Source organism: Rhinolophus ferrumequinum, chromosome 21 (genome assembly GCF_004115265.2).
Source record: "Rhinolophus ferrumequinum isolate MPI-CBG mRhiFer1 chromosome 21, mRhiFer1_v1.p, whole genome shotgun sequence".
Taxonomy (NCBI): Eukaryota; Metazoa; Chordata; class Mammalia; order Chiroptera; family Rhinolophidae; genus Rhinolophus; species Rhinolophus ferrumequinum.
The window spans coordinates 34,507,108-34,516,380 of NC_046304.1; the positions used below are offsets into that span (position 1 = coordinate 34,507,108).

General features: G+C 51.4%; 1 protein-coding gene across 4 annotated transcripts in view; it reads left to right on the forward strand.

Annotated features, from left to right (window-relative positions):
- Positions 1-9,061, forward strand: part of HOXB3 (homeobox B3) — a 43,308-nt gene extending 34,247 nt beyond the window's left edge. For all 4 annotated transcript variants that reach the window (XM_033091100.1, XM_033091101.1, XM_033091102.1 and 1 more), the window contains exons 3-5: positions 115-202; positions 3,138-3,736; positions 4,577-9,061. In XM_033091100.1, the coding sequence (XP_032946991.1) occupies positions 3,289-3,736; positions 4,577-5,415 (1,287 nt within the window). In that variant the 5' untranslated portion in view covers positions 115-202; positions 3,138-3,288 and the 3' untranslated portion in view covers positions 5,416-9,061. The remainder of the gene's footprint in view (positions 1-114; positions 203-3,137; positions 3,737-4,576) is intronic.
- The last annotated feature ends 212 nt before the right edge of the window (positions 9,062-9,273 follow it).

Here is a 9,273-nt window from a genome sequence, read left to right on the forward strand (position 1 = left end):
GCCGCGCGGCTCCTCCGGCCGGTCTGCCCCTCGGGCTCACCAGCCGGGGTGGCTATTGGGGGGGGGGGCGCGACGCAGCTTTAAACAGTGGTCTTTTTTTCCTTTGCCTTCAAGGAGGGGAGATTTCTCGCCTGCCGCTCGCGCTGGGGCTCGATGTGAATATATATTATGTCTGCCTGTTCTCCCCTCGTCGGTGGCTAAGGTAAGCTGGACTGAAATAGGCTATCAGTTTGTGAATGGCGGAGAGTATGTCTCAATGATTTATGGCCCATATGACTCCAATCTCGGTTCAAGAAGAGTTCACAAGCTTTAAGCTTCCTTCCACGCAGCGACTCTCTCTCTCTCTCTCTCTCTCTCTCTCTCTCTCTCTCTCTCTCTCTCTCTCTCTCCCTCTCTCCCTCTCTCTACCTCCCTCCCTCCCTCCCTCCCTCCCTCTCTCCCTCTCCCTCTCTTCCTGCTTCTCTCCTTTTCTCCTCTTTTCTTTCAGCAGCCAGGTCCAGGGCTGAATTTTCCCCCGGCTGCTAAGAAGAGCTTAACCTGTCTCTCTCTTCCTTCCCTGTTCTTTTATTTTTCTTCCATTAATTTTTTTTTAAGTCCTGGTAGGTGGACTATCCCCTCTCCCGTGGTTCCCAAGCTATTGTTACTCTCCTCGGCTCTTCTGGGGGTGTGCCTGCAAGGTGGGGTTCTTGGGGGTGGCTCATTCCAGCGAGATCCTGGGGGGAAGCCGGGAGCCACCGTCTCCCTCTCTGTCTCCCTCCTGAGAAGCTATATGAAGCCTGGATTTTTCCAACATGGAGGCAAGGGAAATAGACATGTTTGGCCTGGTAGAGCTGTTCCCCACCCCCTCCTCTCCTGGATCCCCAGATCTTGGATCCCCTTCTCACTGTCCGGTAAGCCAGGCCTCGGCGCCCTCCAGTCCGGCCTGGCGAAGTCCCGGAGCGGAGTTGCTAAAGCGCCTTTTAATTCGGTTACCTCCAGCGCCCAAACTTACTGCTGCCCGTAGGGCTCGGCCCTCGGCTCGATGCGCTAGAAACCTGCCACCACTAACCGTTTGGGCATCCTGAACGCTCTCTCTTCGCCTCCTTAGGCCAGCATAGCTAGTCGCCTGCCACCGCAGCAGCAGCGGTCCAGACAGCCCGGCGGCGGCAGCCGGGAGCTAAGCCGGTCCGCAAACCTTCAGGGCCCTTTCTCGCCACCGCGGAGTCTCCATTCTTTCCTAACACGTCCGACTCCTCCGCTTCCCACACTCGCTTGTCCTCGGTCCTGCGATGGTTTGCAGGTTTATTGCAGGGGGAGCGACAGAAATTTCGGCCCCAGGCGTCTAGTCAAATTATTGTTTTATTATTATTATTACCATCATTATCATCATTATTGCTGTAACAATCATTTAGACTAAATAAAGCCAGGGCCCGGCCAGCCAACCCCCTCCAACGTTTTTATTTTATTCTCCTCTCTATCTATTAATAACAAACTCAACTGATGCCTGTTAATTAATTCCCCCTTCAGCCAGGGCTGCTCCGCAGCTAATTTTGGTTAAATCATCAGAGGCTAATGGTAATAATAATAAAGGGATTGGGTCAGCCTGGTCAATTGTACTCCAGTTCTCCTCCCTGAAAGGACCTGCTGCTTTGCAGACTCATGTGTATTTCCCAGAAACAAATTCTTCCAGGAAACCAATCCGAACTCAGGGACTCAGGGCCACCCCAGCTTTCTTTTGAGTATAAATCTGTGCCATTAAAAATGGGATTTATGTGTGGGAGGGACTTCCTTCACCTACACTCCTTTTTTTATTATCCTATTTTTAGTTTTCTTTGGAGTTGGCCAGCTGGAGTGAATGAGATTTAAGTATCCCAAACTCACATGTCAGAAGAGAGGGTCAGTCTGGAGGTTTTATGAAAAGTGATGGTGAGGTGATGGGGAAGACAGATAGGGATAAAAAAAAGTGAGAAGTTTCAGAAGAAATACACAACATCCTACTACAGCTTGAACCTTTATTTTTCCAGCACACTTTTAAAAGGCTGCATGAAAATAATGATTGTATTATTATTATTATTATTTGCCTCAGAGAACTTCAATAAGCAGGGGTACCCTTTTTCCAACCCAGAGAATATTGTTCAGATTGCTTTGTTGACTTTCTTTTTTCCTGAGGAAATTTTTTTCTCTTTTAGAAAGCACTTTTCCCATCTCTTGGTAGAAAATTCCAGCAGTTATCCAGTTTCTTTCTTCTTCTTTTCAAGAAATCAAAGGAAACAAACTGTCAAGAAAAGGGTGGGAAAAAATTAAGTCTGATGGAAAAAAATGGAGGAGTGGGGAGATCTGGGCCAAATGGTCACAGCACCACCCAGCCTGGCCAGGAAAATCGAAACAATCCTGCTCCATTGGGGGCTCCATGAGAGCCGCAGGCTGCTGTGTCCCAGACTTGGCTGAGCAAAGACTCTGACTGGAGGTGGTGGTACCTGCAGCAGGGACATGGGGGAGGCTCAGTTCTGTCCGCTCAGAAGATTAAAAATCTTTAGAAAGTTTATTGTCTTCGTGAGATGGGAGGGGAAGGAGAGGATCCCTTGCGGGAGAAGGTTGTCTGCTCAACTTGCTTCTCTCTTCTGTTTCTTTTCGAGATCTGTTTTTCCTCCAGGAGAGACCCTGCTTGGGTGAGAGAGACCTAGATGGATTTGGAGGGAGGCAACGGCAGGAGGCAGGAGGCCTCTCAGCTCAGAGGAGGGTGTTGATGACGCTTTTATTTTGGAGTCTCTAATCTCCCCCACTCTTGAGCCACCCTATCCCAGAGTTGGGGGGGATGAGGTAGGGAGACGGAGGAGAGGTCAGGGGCTAGTGTGCAGGCAAGAGAGAAAGCAATGACTCTTGCAGGGGTAAAATTCTATACCTAACCAGTCCCCAAAGGAGTACAGTCCTCATTTTTTAAGTGGAAATGAAAACTGGTGGGCTTTTTCTTTAAAATTAAAGCGCTGAAATAAGAAAAATCCATTTCAGGTCAGGAAGTAGCCTCAGCATCTGCTGTGAAGATGTTGGGGTGGGGAAGAAGGAAAAACCCTATTGATGTCAGTTCCCTTTTCAGTTCCTAAGATGGATTCGAGCCCCAGTCCTCTTCTCCCCCTTGTGTCTCTTCTCTCACCCCGCAGGTCAGACGCTCCGAACAGACCCCGGGAGGAGGGGGGCAGAGAGGGGAGGGGGGGTCCGGCGCCTCACGTGACCCCCAGGGGTGCCAATGTCCGGTCGTGAGGGTATCAGGCCCTTGCAAGTTGCCACGCACTGCCCGGGCCTCGCCCAGCGATGCAGAAAGCCACCTACTACGACAACGCCGCGGCTGCACTCTTCGGAGGCTACTCCTCGTACCCTGGCAGCAATGGCTTCGGCTACGACGGTGCCCCCCAGCCCCCTTTCCAGGCCGCCACGCACCTGGAGGGCGACTACCAGCGCTCAGCGTGCTCACTGCAGTCCCTGGGCAACGCCGCCCCGCATGCCAAGAGCAAGGAGCTCAACGGCAGCTGCATGAGGCCTGGCCTGGCCCCCGAGCCCCTGCCCGCCCCGCCCGGCTCACCCCCGCCCAGCGCCGCACCTACCAGTACCACTAGCAACAGCAGCAGTGGGGGCGGGCCCGGCAAAAGCGGCCCCCCCAAGTGCGGTCCCGGCTCCAACTCCACCCTCACCAAACAGATATTCCCCTGGATGAAAGAGTCGAGGCAAACGTCCAAGCTGAAAAACAGTTCCCCCGGCACAGGTACTAGCACTCTGCCTTCCTCGTCGTCCGCTTTTGTCCGGGCCAGGAATGTCACTGTTATTCTAGTACCCAGCTCCTAGGCGCCAGGAGGCGGCCTAGGAACAATATCAGGTGGCGGAGGCAGCGGCGCAGTTCCCTTACCTCCCAACTACCTGATGACCCCTGACCCCGCCAATACCCTCTCCTTCCAGCCACCCTCCAACAGAGCTCTAGAAGGTCAGGCGCTCGGCCTCAGCCCTTCGGAAGGCCGCCGAGCCACGAGACGCTGCCAGTAGACGCAGAGTCGTCAACGATTGATTATTATTAAGTATGATTACTGTGGGTATTAATCATAGTCGCTCGGGCGGCCCGGGGTCCTGGCCTCCAGGCATGGCAGCCTCTTCGCGCCACACTTCTGTGCCCTGCCCACGGATGTCCAGATTCTCTCAAGGGTCTTCCTCGGCCACCCACCTTGTCCACAGGGTGGGACAGGAATGGGGGGAGTGTCTTTCCAGACCTGGAATTGGGGATGGGGGAGAAAGCGTGCGCGAGAAAATCCAGTCCTAAATAAATGGCCATGCGGCTCTGTCTGCGTGACATGATCAAATTTTCATAAGCTGGGGCAGCGAGAGGAGAACAGGTCTCTTAATAAATGCCACTATTATAGAGTGTCCGCTAATGCGACGGGCGTTGGGGGGGGGCGTGGGGAGTGAGGAGGAGGCGGGGACAGGAAGGGGAGGCGGCGAGGGCTCTGAGTCCAGGCCTGGATTTATTAAGAAACGATGCATTCAATTTCGGCGTGTTCAGTAATTATCTTTTATTTCATTTTCTCCTCTTCCCACCCCTCCCCCTTGGATCCAGCGGAGGGCTGCGGCAGCGGCGGCGGTGGCGGCGGCGGAGGCAGTGGTGGTAGCGGCGGGGGTGGCAGCGGGGGAGGGGACAAGAGCCCCCCGGGGTCGACGGCGTCCAAGCGGGCGCGGACGGCGTACACGAGCGCGCAGCTGGTGGAGCTGGAGAAGGAATTCCACTTCAACCGCTACCTGTGCCGGCCGCGCCGCGTGGAGATGGCCAACCTGCTGAACCTCAGCGAGCGGCAGATCAAGATCTGGTTCCAGAACCGGCGCATGAAGTACAAGAAGGACCAGAAGGCCAAGGGCCTGGCCTCGTCGTCCGGGGGTCCCTCCCCCGCCGGCAGCCCCCCGCAACCCATGCAGTCCACCGCCGGCTTCATGAACGCCTTACACTCCATGACCCCCAGCTACGAAAGCCCGTCCCCGCCCACCTTCGGCAAAGCCCACCAGAATGCCTACGCGCTGTCCTCCAACTACCAGCCCCCTCTCAAAGGCTGCGGCGCTCCGCAGAAGTACCCCCCGACCCCGGCGCCCGATTATGAGCCCCACGTCCTCCAAGCCAACGGGGGCGCCTACGGGACGCCCACTATGCAGGGCAGCCCAGTGTACGTGGGCGGGGGCGGCTACGCGGATCCGCTGCCGCCACCTGCCGGCCCCTCCCTCTACGGCCTCAACCACCTTTCCCACCACCCCTCGGGGAACCTGGACTACAACGGGGCGCCCCCTATGGCCCCCAGCCAGCACCACGGACCCTGCGACCCCCACCCCACCTACACAGACCTCTCCTCTCACCATGCGCCTCCTCCTCAGGGTAGAATCCAAGAAGCGCCCAAATTAACACACCTGTGATGGGAGAGGTTGGGCAGAGCAGCAAGGTCATGGGGTGTGGGAGAGCCAAGAGGGGCAACCTAGAGATCTGAGACAGAAGGCTGGGAGGTGGTAGCCGTCCTTCCTGGGAAGAACGGGCCCAGACCTCCTTCCCCTCCCCCTGACCTGGGAGGTTGCTTTTTAAGTCCTCCAGCCCTGGTTCCATCTGCCTGCCAACCCATTAGAAAGGAATCCACAGCAGATTGGAGATGACCCCATCAATCTAGGCCTCCAGCAATACCCAGTTCAAATTCCACGCTCCGGAGTAGCGTAGAGGAAGAGGAGTAGAGAAACAAGACAGAGAAGCACACTTTAAAAAACAGACAAGATGGCTGGGCCATCACCAACCAACCAACTTACCTTCCGTCTCTGTGGTAATTCCCCCAAATCTTGATTTTTTTTTCCCCTCGCAATTCTCCTTTAAAAAATATTAGAAAATACATTTCAAAACCAAGGGCACAAAGCACGCTCCACTCCCAAGTCCCCGATGCCTCAAATTTCCTCCCATCTATTTGAGGTTAATTGGGCACTCCCTTTCTAGCCCCATATTTTTCTGCTCTAGGACATTAATATTTTTACCCCACCCCCATCAATTACAGTTTTCAGAGGGCTCAGGGATGGTGAGAAATCCTGAAAGTCAGAGCTGTCTATATTATAAATATATTTTTTTTTCTTTTATGGAAAAGCTGGAAGGAGAGGGCAAGCAAGTTGTCAGGACTGAAGGTCTGCCCATTTTGCTGCCTTCCATCTCAACTCCAAGTACATCCCCCTCTCCACAGAAAGCGATCGGTGACACGAGGTTCTACACTTTTCTTTTCTTCTGTTGCTCTCTTGACTTAACGTGAAAACAGGGTATATTTTAACAAACTGTCTGTCCTGAGCAGGGGCTGCAGCTGGGCCTGTGCGCCTTGCTCAACCCCCTGACAGGACACTTTTGTTGCACTTAGAGTTTACATTTTAATGGATATAAAAACAACTGTGAGAGATGCCTGGGCCTGCAGGAGTCTAGCATCGCTCAAAAAGTGTGTGTTCTAGTGAACATTTTCATATATATTTATTGGTTATAGCCTGTTAAGATATTTTCTTTTTTGTATTATTTATCCCCTTACATTATGTATTTATATGAGGGAAAAAAGGAAAAAAAACCTGTACTTTTTTTAGTATTTACTTGTTATAAAGGATGTTGTGTTTCCTGTCATGTAAAACCAGCTATTTTAGTTATTATTGTACTCTAGAAAAGAGCTGTAGATTTATGTTTAACTCGTACTTATGAGCAATTGTAATTAGTTCTAAAAGGCATGAGCTCAGCTCCTAATTGTCACTGTATAGTCCTGAATTTGTAGAATTAGAGTTAATTCCCTCTTGGAACTTTCTTTGTTCTTCTGTAGTTACTTTTTTCCTTACTTAAAAGGATTGTCTGTCAAACAATTCTTGAATAAACTTTCTGTTATCAATTTTATCTTGTCCTGGTGGTCCAATTTAGATAGCAGAGGGAGGCTGCTGACTGCCAGATTTCCCCCAAGGGAAGAAGGACATTGAAGCCCCTATCCTGGCCTTTTTGTTCACTGCTCAGGCCTCTATCTCCCCTTCCTGTGTCTCATGTTTATATAGTTTTTCTCACTCACACAAGCCTGGAATATTCTGCCAATTTCTTTAGCTAAGATTTTAGTAACAAGTTGGGGGAGAAGGACTCTTGGGTGCTCTCTCTAGGTCTTTCTGTTTGGCTTCTTTGCCTCTCTGTTTTTCTCATTCATTGACCTTTTGTCTTCTCGCTCCTTTGGTCACAACTTCCTTGTCCCGCCCCCCTGTCCCCCCAAAAACAACAACAAAAATCTAGCCGAATACTGCTCTTTCCACGCAACCTAAACTTCACAGTTCTCTTCCGGAGCTACAAAGAAGTCGTCACGTGACCCGAAGACCAACCACTATTGGGTCTAAAATGAAAACAAAGGAAAATGATTAATCTAAAAAAACAAAACAAACAAAAACAAAAAAAAACCAAAAAAACCCCTGAGGCCTGGACTTCTCAGGTCAAACCTTAAAACTAAAGTGAAATTAAATAATTTTTAAAAACTGAAGCGGAGGGAAAGGAAGCCCGTTTGATTTCCCCTCCCAGGAAAAGGGGAGAGGAGGTGGGTGGGAGAAGCTGTTGGATTCAAGCGTAAATAAAATAGTCCCCAGGCTAATGTGCGGCTCTGTTTCCACGATCCTTGGGAAAACTTCATTTCTTAGTCGTGGTTCTATAAAAGTTTTATCACATTGGAGCGAGGATAGAGAGGGTCTGTCAAAGATGAAATGTCACCGCCGCGTCGCTGGAGTCGATAAGAGCGAGGAGACAGGGCGGCTGAAATATGGAGCTAATTCGTTGAAAGAGAAGCGATGGCTGCTTGCTGAAGAGTTGCATAATTCTAATTGTAAGCGATGCGCCCGCATTGCTTAATTAGGAGCATATATTTGGTGGAAGTGATGGGGAGGGGGTGTCGGTGAGAATCGTTGCAGGCCCTCATCCTTAAAGCGAGGGCTGATTTTCATTTTTATGTTGCATCCTGGCAGTCCAAGGTTAGTAATTACAATCTTTATGCAACAATAAATAACAATAAAAAAGCAACCTGAGTTCTACCCCCCACCCATAGGATTTTAACTGGACTCGGCTCATCCAAGCAACAAGCAATTTAGCATTGGGTCAGGCTATAATTTAAAGGCATAAGAGCGTGCAAAGTTTGATTGGGATCAAATAACGCTCAAGGGTTTTTCTTTCTTTCTCTCTTCCTCTTCCCTGAATAACATTTTCTGAATGATGTAACTAGATGAAGCGCCATGTTTGGCTCTGGGGTGCAGTAGATTGATTATTTATCTAGGAGAGAGGCAGGCCAAGAGAGAGAATTTTGCTCGAGTTTGAAAAACAGCTTTGGCTTGAAGCTGGAACTGCAAACAAGAAAAATAAGAGCTGACTTGGCTTGGTGTCCCCCGCCCTTCTTTCTGCGAGATTCCATGCGCTAGTTCAGCAGCCAAAGTCAGGGGGAGAATATCTGTGCTATACGACTCACAGCACAACAGGGGGGGGGGGAAGGGAAGCAGTGTCTCTGGGAAGGAGGGCTCTCTTGGCCCCCCTTTTTTTCTCTTGGCCCCTTTTAACACCCAAGTTTTCTGCTCTTCCTTAATCTGGCAGTAAAATCTGTCAGCAGGGTTAGGGAGAGCCGTATTTCCTGCAGGGACAGTCTCGGCCGGCTGTTGCCGACAGAAGTGCTCGACCCTGCAGCCAGCTGGAGAGCCTGTGAAAAAACTTCCACGGCTTCTCAAGGGGGCGGCCAGAGGAAGAACCGGCTCTCAGGCCTCACTGTGCAACTTCCAGACAACTACTACCCGGATTCTTCTGTGCCCACCCCCACCCCATCTCCAAATAGCAAAAATGTCTTTCTTCGGAGCTGAGTTGGACATAACCATCTCCGGCCAGTTTGCCCAGTTCAGAGCAGTTCTGTCTGTTCTGAGCCCTCCAGAGCCTGCCAGCCCATGTCTCTGCAGCCGCCACCTCCAGCATGCTCTCCTTCAGTCCCACCCTTCTCAGACATCTCTGTCCTTTTTAAATACTCACCACCACCCACGCGGATGAATACTCACCACCACCCACGCGGCTGTTACATTGACAGAAAGTTTCTAGTTCCAGCTCCCAGCTAAGTTGCCATTTCTCTGCTAACCAGCTTTCTCTTCCTTGCTGGGCAGCAGAGAGCCAGGAGGGGGAGGGGAGGCCAGAGCCGTGGGAGTTCTCCAGACAAACTTTCCATCCAACTCAGCGCCCTTCCCTCTGTTCCCATTTCCCATCTGTTCCCCCCCCCCCCCCCA